The 14435-nt window shown below is 40.3% G+C and overlaps 1 protein-coding gene across 2 annotated transcripts in view; it reads right to left on the bottom strand.

Moving 5' to 3' along the window:
- RBBP6 (RB binding protein 6, ubiquitin ligase) overlaps window positions 1-11821 on the bottom strand; it is a 37159-nt gene extending 25338 nt beyond the window's left edge. For both annotated transcript variants that reach the window (XM_036738487.1, XM_036738486.1), the window contains exons 1-3: window positions 11069-11821; window positions 3852-3951; window positions 1343-1379 (exon numbers count right to left, since the gene is read on the bottom strand). In XM_036738487.1, coding sequence (XP_036594382.1) covers window positions 1343-1379; window positions 3852-3951; window positions 11069-11234 — 303 coding nt within the window. In that variant the 5' untranslated portion in view covers window positions 11235-11821. The remainder of the gene's footprint in view (window positions 1-1342; window positions 1380-3851; window positions 3952-11068) is intronic.
- Window positions 11822-14435: the final 2614 nt, after the last annotated feature.

Below are 14435 nucleotides of genomic sequence, written 5' to 3' on the forward strand. Positions count from 1 at the left end.
GAGAACTAAAGGCTATATTCTTTATAGAATAGAAGCCCAAAGCTCATAAACCTTTAAGTTAAAATATATTTGAGAATACAATGATAAAAGGTTAGTGTAATGACTCATATACCATTCTAGATGAAGTTCAGTAGTCTTTAAAATGGATAAATAAAATAGCAAGGAACCTGGATTCTGTACAACGAGTATGAGAAGTACAACATCTAGAGAACCAATTACTACAGCCTTTGTGTTTTGTTTGAATCAGATCAAGTTACTTTTCAAAACTAAGAGAATATTTATTGCTGCCTTTTTTTACCCAAGCTGTGGTCAAACTGGTGGTATACTAAGTAAAGTTTTAACCTGTGATAGAGCTGACCTAAAAAATATTAACCAGGTTAAGAAAAACCACTGCTGACAAAATTACTACAGCTGGGGATCCCATCTACAGTTATGTAGTACCTTAATGTCTTAATACCTCCAAACCCCCTTCCCCCCATTCCCCATCAAAAAGAGTAAATGATTTTTGAAATCTGAATATTTAAGTCTACTTGCCTACTTCAGTGGGAGAGTCAAATAATTAAAACTTCAGAAAACTACTTTGCATACCCAGTAAAACCATTCACCATTTTAAGACCTCTTTGTACTAGGGGCACAATTTCAAGGTTTATTTCATAGCACAGTTTTAAACAAAGAAAAAGAGCTCAAATTTCCAAATGCAGAAGATGAATAATTTAACTGCATCAAATGCTCCTGGAGAGCTCTTTGCATGAGTGTTTAAATTCTAGGTTAGGAAGAAACATCAAACTTTTAACAATATAAAACTTCACAGAAGTTTTTATCGCATTTTTCAAGCCATTTGGCAGGCAGAAAAAAAAATCTAACAAAAACTAAGTGATACAACGTGAAAATGGCAAGGTATACACTCCAAACATTTTTTATTGCAAAAAACAAGAAGCACACAACAGCCTATACATACATACAAAATACTAACTATAGACAGACAGATGTAGAACATGGCATCATGTTCATTAGTGCAAACCTTAAACCTACATGATCTAAAAAGGATCATACATTATATCTGTACAACACAGAGTCATACAGGAAGTAAATCTATCATATTCAATATGAAATACAGTGCTTTTCCTGGCACAAGTTTATCAGTTTCTACAATAAAAGTGTGCAAGTTATGGTATAAATATAATATTCAACTAAACTGTAAGCAAATACATTGTATTTACAAGATGTACTGCAGTGGGAAAAATGAAAAGTTCTAAAACGGATTCACATTTCACTGCTACATTAAATGTTTTAAAGTTAAATGCAATGTGTAGAAAAAGTGTGAGATTGTGTTTTTACATACTGCTTTTGAGGTTCCACTCACTGGTTCAGTTCGACTTCTAAAAAACAAAACAAGCCCTGTTAGAATATCCAATGGATTTTTTCAGTGTTAAATATTTCATGAACATCTGTGCTGATAAAGTCTTAATACATATATAAACATTGCACATATGCAAAAATGAAATTCTCCTTTGATGCTATGAGTAACAACCACCTATTAATCTTTACAGTTACAAATGTACCATCTAATTTGATTAAATACCTTCAACCTTTATGAAATTAAGGTATGAATTAAATGTAAAGGGAAAAAAATCTTGCTCTGGAATTATAATACGGTTGCACCTTGCTTTTTTAAAAAAAAAGCATTACACCCAAAACGCTGTAATTCTAGTACTATTTTAAAAGCTATAATAAAAATTTGCTATAAGGAAGTCTGTGTTTGACACTTTTATACATTGAAGAATACAAGGTTAGTTTTTGGTTTTATTTTATTTTTCCTAAATAAATCTTGATTTTCACTTAAAAAAAAAAACAAACAGCAGGGCACACCTGTAGTAAAGATTTAGGTTTTGGGTCCCTGAGGAACTGCTATGCTGCACATATTCTTAAATCAGCACCAAGCATTCAGGCCCATACTTGCTTTCCTGTTTAATTTCCCAAAACAGTGACAAAGGATTAATGAAAGGTTAAAACAAATTAAGCTAAAATTCTAATCTAGAAATGAGAGCATACACAGCTGGACAAAGTATTTCAGGTAAAAAGAATGAGTAAAATGTGCTTCACTGAAAACTGGATAGAACACTGGAAGAGAGATCAAGAGTATGCATAAGCCCAAGCAGAAATTCCTTTAAAGAAGCCCACACACCAGGGGGTATACTAAACATAAACCTTACATGTTCAGTCTTACTTTTAAAAATTTAAGCTATGTTGACTATAAAGTAGTGTTAGAATTATCACCTGAAAGGAGTTTCTAGGATTGTGCGCGATTTGGAAGTCCTGTGACAAAAGAAAGTTTTCATTTTCCAATATTTGCTTAACAAAAAAATTCAGAAGCATTTTTACAGATGTTAGAATTTTTACTACAAATGAAATTATGTTCCATAAAAACTGTCTTGCATGTTATATTTAGTGAATTGACATGCAAGTTTTAGTGTTAAAGGCATGTGCTCATTTGCTATGCACCTCCTTTTAGGTTTCCCTGAGGGTTGGTGTAAACTGCATTATTTACTGACACATTGTTCACTATTCTGGGAGAAGGGAAAAAAAAAACCAAACAAGAAATCCTGCAGGTCAGTTATACCATATATTACAGTACAATCATTCGTTTCCTACTTGCAGTCTCTCAAAAATTCAAGTTTTGCCACCAAGAAGGATCAATATTGATAATGTCTGAGGCACTTGGTAAGCTTTGAATCACTAGCTATGTGTTGGCTTGTTATTAGGCGGCAGGCAACACTAGGTCCTAAACATTCCTGGACTGTGACTTGTTTGGTTGCTATAAATATAAGATAGTGTTGTCATGTCTTCTATACTAAAATGATCTCCAAATGTAAACGATCTGGACCTAACCTTTTAAGAGCAGTTTCTAAGAAATACTATTAGCTATATTAAAAGCTCCAAAAATGTTTTTATTTGCTCTGCCTTATTCTTGCTCATTGTCAGTGTCTTATTTCCAAAATTTTCAAAGTTTGACTGGTTTTGTTTCACTGAAACATTTTGGTCAATAGTTTAAAACCAAACCAAACCTATTCCCCTTTCAAAGCAGAAACCCCTATCTGGCACTCATGTTCTTATGACTCCTTTCTAGGTCATTATCATTCTGCAGCCAGTTATGCAAACAGCACCAACCGCCTAATGCTTATTCTGCTCTCTCCTCTGAATTTTCTCAATTCTAAACTCTTTTGTTCCCATTTTTGACTCCATCTAACCACAGCCCTTACTGGTATGGGGAATAAGGAATGAAACAAATGCTTGGGACTGTTAGCAAATTATATTGCTTAAATACTCTTGATACCGATACAACAATCACCAGCATAAATCTCTTGAACTTTTTCATATTATGTGGAAAATCCTACTTTTTAACTGTGAAAGCAGAAAACTCGTAGCTGTAATACACAGGGCCTATGATTTCAATGAGTCTCTTATGCCAAAGACAGTTAGGAATCAATAGTGGGGGAAAAAGGAGTTAGTAGGAACATGGGAACACAGAGCAAAATGGATGTGGGTGAAGAAAAAACAAGTTTAATTAGAGTAGGGGAAAAAAATCCTTCTTAAAATATAAATCAGTAAACTTGATAGGGTTCGAACAAGATTTCCTATAGTTATTAAATACTAGTTAGAATAAAAAAAGGCAACCTGTTTAACAAGGGGGAACCAGAAGAACTCAGTGCTAACCTATGATCTGTTTAGTAATGGGACAGTAAGAAAGAGAAACAAGCTGCAATATGAATTTAACTTTTGGTGCGCTCTCAACCCCATACCACTACCAAAATATTCTCTGGGTAAATACACAAGATTTGATAACTACTTACATAACATATGTCTTGCTCGTAGATTTAACGCCTCCAATGGGAATTCTTCTTACGATAACTGATGAATTCTTGGGAATCAGGGCATTGTCATCTGTGTATTCTGAAAATAAAACAGGAACTTTAAAAAACTCCATTTTTGGATTTTGATCATGACCCATTCAGCCAAAAAATAAAAAGAAAGCACTCTTATTATTCAAAGATTTTAAAATCTAATTAACCTACTACAGATGGAAGATGAAAATTATTCTGAAACAATGTCTTAAAATATCTCAAGGTTGAATACAGTGATGCACACTTTTAGTCCCTACTCCTAGGGTGGCTGAGACTGGTGGATCACTTGAGCTCAGGAGTTCTGGGGTACAGTAAGGCTGAATTAAGCCTACAGAGGTGGGGCCAAGTGAGCCTTTAGGTTGGCCTGAGGAGGGGAAAATGAGTTGTCAAAGCTTTTACACTGATCAGCAGGCGGAATCAACCTGTGATCTGCTGGTAGCTGCTCTAATTCCAGCCTGGTGAGAAGACCTACTTTTTTCCTCCCTCTTCAATCTTCAAAATTAAAATACTAAATTGTTTTAGGTTGTTGTCAGTTGACTTCAGTGAAATATGAATTTAGGGAATTGATGTTACTCATCTGAGTCACAACCAAGTTCTTTTGAATTTTAACTACTTTATATGCCAAGATCTGTGAAAGTATGTCTCATATATATATATTCACACACAAACACATATGAGTGTGTGTTTATGTATGTACGTATGCATTATGTCTGTCTATACTCATGCTCTATATGCTAAAGAGAGACTCCTACATTAAGGGAAATTGCCAGCTTTTGTTTCTTGACTGGCAGCTTCACATGTGTGGTAGTCAGGATCTGTGTCTGAGTTAGGTAATGTGTCCCCTCAATTTCTAATCTCAGATATTAATATTGTACATATTGGGGTTTCTGAAACATATAATTTACAAAAAGAAAATCGAGCCCATCTAACTACCATAAAGTGCTGTATGTCCCCTACAACTTTGATATGATTGATGCTTGAACAATGAAATATTTTTAATTATTTTTCTAGTTTAAAAAATTAAGACGCTATTCAATTAAGCCAATATACAGATTTTAAAATCTAAAAATTGGATACTAGGTCTCTAAACATGAAAATTATGTGCTTTTTTCATTGCCTGTCTGGTTATTCTATGTCTTATTTGTCCTACTAGATGAACAAAGGAAATCAACTCAAAATATTAATTTTGGCTACATAAACAGCTAGCTATAACATCTAAAGATTTGATGAGGAAGAAGGTATATAAAGCAATTTTTAAAACCAAATTTCAGAATACTGATTTCATACTTCCCCTTTGCTCAAAGACCAACTCAACTAACATTTCTGCGTGCCTACTTTACGGAAGAAGCTCTGTGCCAGGAGTTAAAGGGGCACAAAGATAAAAATGAAAGTCACTGTCCTCAAGGAACATAATTATGCTCTACTGATAAAAAAAAAATAGGTTGACTTAGTGTTGTGAGGTTTACTTAGAATCATCTAAATTCTATTACGTAGTCTCTGTTTAGAAGAATTAAGACAGTGAGTAAAGGCCACTTGAATTTGTTTTTACCATTTTAGTTGCCACAAATATATAGTTCTAATTTGAGAAGGCATACCATACTTCCATAATTATTAAGTATTAATAATTTGCTACTTAATGTTTTACTCAATGCTTTAAACAGAAATTTAAGAATGTTCAGGGGAAGACTAAATTTTTGCAATTAACTTAAAGAGTATGGCTAGAAATATATCATTGAGTCTCAATCCTGAGACTAGTCTAGCCACATCATAACTGTCTGTCTTTATTTCTATGATCCTGGGACTTGGCATTTATTCACAAGCCTTAAAGCCCCTGACAGAGAGAAGTTAGAGGAGTGATGGCAAAAACTGATAAAAGACTTGGCACTTTCAATAAGGGATTTCAGGCTAATAATTTCTGAGATCAAAATAGGCAGCATTTCATCAATAACTGTAGTCACTGGTCACCACAGTTAACCTTATCTCTGCCCCACCCCTCTAATTTTATTTAGGGCAGACCTAGGCTTTGGGACTACAGAGATGCTTGCAAAAATCACTGTCGCAATAACTACTGTTTTTTGGCTGGAGTGGAAAAACTCTTTCTTGAAGAGCAGTGGGTTATTATAAGACACCTAGAATTTGTGTTAAGAAAACTAAGTTTAAGTCCAGCTCTGTCACTTAGCTGTGCTACTCTGAGTGAAGAACTTCACTGGGCCTGTTTTCTAATTTCTGAAATGAGGACTGCATTAAATAATAATCTAAGGTCTCTTCTAACACTAATAATCTATGAATTTTCCAGTCTCATGCAGTTAAAATAATATTCCTAAATTCCATTATGATTTAAAACTGTTGTTTCAAGTTTGAAACCACTGTAAAGCCTGACCTGAAATCTCATTTTAAGGGTTTTTCTGGGGGATGGGGAGGGGTAGGAGAGAGGAATCTTAAAAATAGACCTTAGTATCCACACATCTGGCAGGAAGTTCCTGCATGCCTCCTTCATTGCTCAGTTGTTCTCCTAATTGAAGCCCAAGCCAAAGTGTAAATTTGAATGGCATGGTGTTATGTAATAGACTTTCCAGTTGTGTGTGTCTGTATTACTAGTTCTTCAAGGATTTGATGATACATACAAAAAACACTTCAAACACTGTATGCCCATTCTGTGCTTGTAACTAGGACGTTGGTTCCACACTTGATATTTCAGTAACAAGGAAGGATCAATTAAAAAAACTGAATCTATACTTCAAAACTAAAACTGAGTCGTTTCAGATCTAGAAAAGAACAGAAATTGACTGAAGCAGTTAGGTTTTCTTGAACAGAGCAAGAATACTAAGGATTTCATGAGTTTAGAACATATACCTATTTTTCCCGCCTCTAATGGGTGATGGTGAAGATACAGGATGGAAAGCAAAATTTTCAAATGTGCCCAAATATGTATGTTGTATATAAGTCATGCCTCACTACCCCCCCCCGCCCTGCCCCATACGTTCTCAAAATAGTTTTGTTTGGATTCTAGGTTATTTCACAGGAAGCATGATTACCTTGGTCAAGTAAGTCATCGCTCTTATGTTTGCCTCGATTTCCCAATTTGCAAAATAAGGGTTTGGGCTAAAGTGAATTTTTAAGGTCACCTATATTTTGTTTTTCTAATTATGTTACAGAAATATGGTGGCTTCCAATGTCCTGAACATACTTAGACAACACCTCCAAACAAAAAAGTACATCCCTTTCAGTGTTACTTTCTTATTAACTGAAGCAAACAGTATTTTAATCTGCACACTGTCATTCAATGGGTGGTAGGTTACATAATTCTGAGACTGCCTTGAACACATGACTGATTGATATTAGGCACAACATAATTAAAAAGACAGAAACGCTAACAGTGAATATTTTAAAAACAATTTGTATTGCTGGCTCAAAATTTCTTTTGAAGGTTTTATCATACCCACTTATTGATAAATAGTGTGAAAAAAGGAACCAAACCACAAGTTTTCTATTTTCCTGAATATCTATTCAGTCTTAAGAAGAACCCTAAGATGGGGGGGGGGGGGGGAAGGTGGCTCTTTATCCCTTGAAGAGTTTAAAATAGAAATGAAGTTGTTTCACAGGATATCCTCTCTCTCACTTGTTTCTGGTCCATCTCTTATCTTGGGAAAAGTAGCCTAGATGAAGCAGAAAACAAGCTGAACAAAGGCCACCTGAGACTCATGCTGTGTGACCAAGCATAAATCATACCTTAAGGAGTTTGTGAACTTGTTTTTCTTTTTAAATTATTTTTGATGAATGGGTTTTAATCGCATTGGTTTTCTTTGTAATACAATGTGTATCATGCATTTAAAAACACTGTTCTGAAAAGGGGTCCATGAGTCAAAAAGGTTGACAGGCCCCTCAGTTTATTTGTAAATTGGGGATAAAAAGGAAAAGCACCTTGCAAACCTTAAAGTGCTAATAAAATGCAAGTTATTAGGAACTATTTACAAAGCTAGTATTTTTTAAAAATGCTTCTGAAGACCAAGGTGTTGCTTACACAAATACCTTTTAACAAAATCTACTGGAAGCAAAGAAAAAGTTTACCTGTAGAATTAAAATTTAATTTTCTAAATCAACTTCTGAATTAATTGGACTTATCAGCATTATCTGGACTACTCATGCCCTCTGAATTATTCTGATTCTTTCAAAAGTACTCAATGTTTGAATATTTGTATATACAAAGACTTTCGTAAATCCACTGTGAAGTAGAACTTTACTTTTAGCATTCCTCCTTGGCCTTCACATATACCAGAGATGTAGATTTTACATACAACGTTCCATACATAATGTGTATGGCACACTATGGTTTTACTAAATGACAGACCATGGTACTTACTTAGCATGGTACTGCAAAACTTAAAATAAAACATAAAAAGGTAGGATGCAGTCTAGAAGATCTAACAATTTAAAGACTGACTGCCATTGCCCAATGTAATTCTCACATTATTTTGACACTGAAACTTTTACTCAGTACCTACCAATTCCAAATGTATGGGGCTCAAATATAACTTGGCCTGAAATTTATATACACACACATGCAAGACAGAAAAGAAAAAGAGTGCATGGGAAATAGTTTGAACAACTCTTTCTTAAAACAGATTAAGTACTGTAGAAAAACCTTATTAATACCCAAATATCATCACTCACTCATTTAAGTGGATTCCCAAAGGACATTTAGCAATAGTGAATTATTACTTAGAAATACATGAAAAATATTACTTAAGATTAACCAACAGCAACAATGAAACACCAGCCCTTAGAAGCATAGCAAAGATGCCAAACTAGGGAGGTCTTATTGTAATCACTGTAACTTCAAAGCAAACTTGGTGTGAATTTGGAACCAGTGATTATCCTAATGGATTCTCTACACTGAAGTCATACATTTTAGCTTTGAAACCGGTTTTGGCCGTTCCAGTTAAAAATGGAATTCCGCATTTAGCACTAAAGGTGAGATGTTATCAGTGTACTGGTTTTATAGAAAATCAGTATTTAGAACCTAGTTAGGGTCCCAAAATAAAATTGAGTGACACAATTCTCATTCATGAACTCTCTTAGCTTATAAGGCTCACAAAAACAGCCCATGTTTTTATATTAAAAGACCTTTTAGCAAGTTAACAATTATTTGGGGCATTCATCAATTAAATCTATACCCAAAGAGTTTGAATATTTGCAAACTCTACACTAGTACACTTACCAATGTAAGAATTTGTCAAATGCCTTGTATGTATCTTCCTACAAGTGAATATTGTTTTAAGCATGCTACATCCAAATGTATTATCTATCCCAATGAAAAAATACTTAGAGAAGTCTTGCTATAAAGCTTCAACGAACATAAAGAAAGTTATGAAACTTAAAGTTCTCAAGGGCTATTTGTAAAGTCTAAGATTACAAGTCACTTTCAAACTCTTCTCATTTGCTTCTTTATGAGTGTTCAAACTGATAGCTGATAAGGATTTTGGATCTGTGAGCTTTAATTATCTGTATCTAGTAACCAAAATAAAATTAATTTGATTACAGTTATATCTACAGTGCCTTGGTGACTTCTAATTTTATGAAGGAATCACAAATATTTTTACAAAAATTTTACAATAAATCCCCATACAACTTGTTTACATCAGTACAGTGATAGAAGACATAACTCCCTTTCTTTTCCTACCGAATACTCCAAATCCTGTTGAATATGGTGAATGATATTATGAATTGCAATCAATGAATCAAAAAAACTTTTTTAACCCTAAAACAAAATAGTTTTGGTTAAAACAAGCAAAAAAGTAAAACTATTTCTTCTATAGAATAAAAAGTACCTATGTTTTGCAAAGCGCCAAAATTCTCCTTTACTTAAAACCTTCGGATCATAATATTACAATATTATGCTCCTAACAAAATAGTCATTGGTGTTTTAAACCCCCCGCAACAAACAAACCCCAAAATCTCTAGCCAGTAGTGCTATGTTCTAACAAAACTCTAGGACAGCAATAGATGAATTGCAGAAATGGAACCTACATATTTTCCAATTAAGATCAACTAAAAGAGATATTTTAAAGGAATGAATCTGGCAACATTTCCCAGAATAACTATCTAAAAATTAACATTAAAAATTTACTTTCACCATCTCTATCTAGAGAATGCCACCAAAGAGAAGGTTACTTTGATGTAGTAACTTTTAGGAACTCAAAATATGAAATGTCCTAACTACACAAGGAAACAACTCCTTTTAAAAAATCTTAACCCTCACTAAATGTGATTTAAAACAAACAACTATTTGAACTCCTTTGAACTCTTTATCATTTAAGTTAATGATTACTTTAAAATTTTCAAATTGTCCACTCAAGCTAACAGCTTTCGAAAAGGAAGTTTTCTTCTCCTTTAAAATAGTCTTTATTGTGCGGAGTTACCCCTGTGGAAGCAGAGGGGTACTAGAAGATATTCGTCAATGTAACAACAAATTTATCAATAAAACTTGTTAAAGAAAAAAAAAAGGAAGCTTTCCTGAATCTGTGCCAATACGGAAACTTCTGGCTTCTTTGCAGCGGGTTCTCGGGCATTAATTTCAAAACCAGCACTCAAAGTTCTAACTAATCATCAAATTTTAAGAATTTTGTGAAACTGAGCACCCTGTGATCGCCCCTAACTAGGGACTCTAAAAACACGCAAAACCCCGAACATTTCCAATTCCAACATTTAAGAATGGGCGAAGAAGCCCCTACCAGTCGGTTAGGAAGGACAACCCTCACCTTCGCATGGCATAGAGCTATTTTGGGGATGGGGAGGGGATAAAGGCTGAGGAACCCTACCACCCTATAGTATACGGGGGAAACCGAAGCAATCGGTCATCCAAAACAAAAGCCACTAACAGACTCGCTGTGGAAGCGGTGTTCCCCGAGACTGGGGGCGGCAGGTGGCCTCCGAGCGTAGACCCCGAAAGCCACGCGTCGTACAGTAGCTAGAGGAGGGTAATCTGCCAGGGAGCAGGAAACGAGAGCTCCGGACCCGCCCGCGTCACACACCTCGTGTTCCCTACTTTCTCGCTCCGAGTTGTCCCGGGAGCTCAAACCCGCTTCCAACCACACGCACCCTCCGCAAGGCAAGATCACGGGTAAAGGCCCCCCGCACCGAGGATCGGGGCGCCCGCGGGCTCCTACCTTCTTTCGTCTGCGCGTTGGTGATCTGCAGGTCGCAGTCCGCAGCCTTGAGCTTCTCTCTCCCCATGATTTGCTTCTTCAAATCGCACAGGGAGATGTGCAGTCCATCAAAGGTAACGGTATCATAGTTGAGTTTGGAGGAAAATTTATAATGCACACAGGACATGGTGCCCAAAGCTGCCTAAGGCTCAGCGACGAGACGCGACACTCTGAATTATACGTATATTTATCAACTTAAGAGATAGGTACACACACAGAGACACTCAGAAACCGAGGGAACCGTACTGCCCCCCCGGCCAGAGCCGGGATCCGAACCGAGAACCCCCCCCAAAGAACTCAGATCACTTCATGGAGAGACGGGAGCGGGAGGGGATGGGGGAAGGGAATTTGGAGGGAGGGGCCGGGTGGGGAGGAGGGAGAGGAGAGGGATCCAACGGGTAGAAGCCGTACAATGTCACCCAGCGGGGCCCCCCTCGCTCATGCTAAGGGATTGCAGGGGACAGGCAAGCGGGCGGCGCAATCAGCAGCAGTCCAGGGAAACAGTTCGAGTCCCCCCCAGAGGGATCAGGGGTCCATCGCGCCGCCACCTCCCCTCTGTCTCTTTCCGGCAACGAGGACGACCCCAGGCCCCGGGAGGAGGGGAGGACGGGGCAGAGTCCGCCGAGGCCACGGGCCTCCCGTTTGCCTGCCTGTCTGTCTGTCTCCTCCTGGGGCGGCCGCCTGGCCGGGCTCGGCTCCCGGCGACTGCAGCTTTCTTCCCGATCGGCGTCAGCTCCCGGGCCCGGGCCCCCGCCCCGGCCCCCTTCCCCCCTCCTCCTCCTCCCCGCACACGGAGTCCCGCCGGGAGGAGACACGAGCACCCCGCAAACCTAGGGGAAGCGGGGCGGAGAGGCCTCCCCGACGGGGTCGCCGCCGCCGCCTCCTCACAGACAAAGCTGGGACTAGGCCGCACTAGGCCCGGGGCCTCGCCTCACCCCAGCCCCGAGCCGGCACAGGGACGCTGTGCGGGCCCCCGGCCGCCGCGGCCACCTTCCTCCTCTTCCTCTTCCGCTTCCGCGGGCCGGGAACGCCAGAAACCTCGGGCTCCGAAATCGGCGATGGCGACGTCTCCTTCCTCAGCCGGTTAGCCCTTCGGCAGCGACGACTCGGGCCAGTCACTATGGCGGCCGCCGCTCTACTCAGCCAGAGCGCCCCGGTGCGGGGTCTCTTAAGCAGCGGCTGCACGGGCTCCGCGCGGAAGGCGGGGACAGGGAAAGGGGGCGGAGCTTCGGCGCGTCACAAAGCTCGCGGTCCCCTGCCACGTGACCCGGCGCATTATGACAAGCGAGGGCGGAACCGGTTTGGAAAGAGGAAGAGTCCATCTGGCTCGGAGAGGAGTGGGAAAGAGGCGAAGGGGGAGCGGTCCATCGCAGGCGCAGCGGGGGGGGAGGGGTGCTCCTCGGCCAACACCAAACCGGAGGGGCTTCCGGCGGCCCCCCCGCGTTGGAAATGACCGATGCATTTACGGCTGCGCAGTCAGCCAACGAGCTTCTGTAGAAGGGCTGCTTGGGGACGGCGGTTGGCCCCTTCGTGAGCCCGTGGGCTTTTCTTGGCAAAGATCACGGGGTGGCGGCGTGTCATTTCGGCAAATAGAGGGGAAGACACGGTTATTAAGTGGGTGAGGGTCCGTTTGAGCTCGGGTCTTCCTGACTCCAGGCTTAGCCCTCTACCCACTGAGGCGCCTCCTGTTTAAGTGGCCTTCTAGTGCTGGCCTGGAGATAGAAAGAAAAAGCAGTGAAACTGTTCCCGCCTTCAAGGAGCTTACAGTCTGGGTAATAATTCCTGGAGTCGGGAAGACCCGAGTTCACAGCTGACCTCAGATGGGCGACTAGCTGTGTGTGACCCTGGGCAAGTTTCCTCGCCTGTGAAATGGGCATTATCATGGCTCCCACCTTCGGGGTCGTTCCGAAGACGAGGTGAGATCGTTTGTGTAGAGCGGCGGCGCGTTTAGGTTTGCGAAGCCCTTTACCAATAGCGCCTCGTTTTATCCCTAGAAGGCAGGTAGGTGCTATTCGTATCCCTATTTTACAAAACGAGAAACTGAGGTCGAGAGAGGTTAATCAGGCCACTCGCCTAGGGTCGCCCAGGCGGCGTGGCTTAGTCCACACGGACTCAAACAAGAAGCGGCGTCACAGTCGAAGGCGCCAGAGCCGAGTGGAGCTGTTTGGGTCTGACCCTTAGACTGGGTTTGTAGCCTTCCGTCCTCCGGTCCCTGTTCTCCCTCAGCCCGCGTGCTTCGTCATCGCTAAACCTTGACATTTCTGCCTCGACAGCGTCTCTCACATCAGTCTTCTGGGGTCATGGAGATCTTGGGCTACCAGGAAGATGGAGGCGCTTCTTACAGAAACAGGGGAGTTTAGAGAAGGAACATTTGGAACATGTTGAGGTTCGGAAGGCGGTGGACATCCCGGTGGAGATGGCCAGCGGGGAGTTCAGAACTGGAATTCAGGAGAGAGGAAGTTCTGAATGGACAGCTCTTTGGAGTCGCGTGTATAGAGATGATAACTGAACTCGTGGAAGTCGATGAGATTAGTAAAAGTGTGGAGGGGAAAAAAAGACCACAGACAGACTTAGGGGGCAAAAGATAAGTGACGATATAGCAGAGGAGACTGAGAAGGCATGGGCGGATGTGGAGGAAGAGAAACTGCCGCAGGAGACAAAATGCCCAGGAGGAGAGGCTGGTTCACTTCATCCAAGGTTACAATGGACAAAAACCCGTTGGAGTTAGCAGTGAAGAGATTAAGTTTGGAGAGAGATTTCAATCAGCAGTGGGGTTGGAAATATACTACAAGGGGTTTAAAATGAGAAAGAAGTAGGGCAGTAAAAGTAGATGGCATTCTAGCAGGTTCCCCACCCTGTCTAGGAGGAGACTGGCTGTTGGGGGCCGGGGGAACTATAATAAATAGTTTGAGGAGGTAGTAGGGTCCACATAAGAGGTTTTTTGACGTTTATTTTTTTTTAAGGCTAGAAGAGAATCAACTCTTGTAGCCAGGAGTCTATAGATAAGGAGGGATTACCGATGAGAAGAAATTATCCTGAGTATAAACTTTCAGAACACGTAAGTGAGCACTTGGCCTTAGCGAGACAGAGGGTCACCTCTTCCTCGGAGAATGTAATGGAGAAAATGGAGGTGATATACAGGAATTCTGAGATGTACAGAATAAGAGAGAGCTCACGGTAGATGGCCTTGGTTTCTTCAATAAAGCAGGAGGCAAGATTATCTGCTAAGAGGAAGTCAGGTGGGGATAGAGGAGATGATTTGGAATATCAGTGGAGGAGTGTGATAGCGAAAAAGAAAAGGATTCCCATGCCAGAGTGAGGGCCCAGT

The sequence above is a fragment of the Trichosurus vulpecula genome, chromosome 9, assembly GCF_011100635.1.
Source record: "Trichosurus vulpecula isolate mTriVul1 chromosome 9, mTriVul1.pri, whole genome shotgun sequence".
NCBI lineage: Eukaryota > Metazoa > Chordata > Mammalia > Diprotodontia > Phalangeridae > Trichosurus > Trichosurus vulpecula.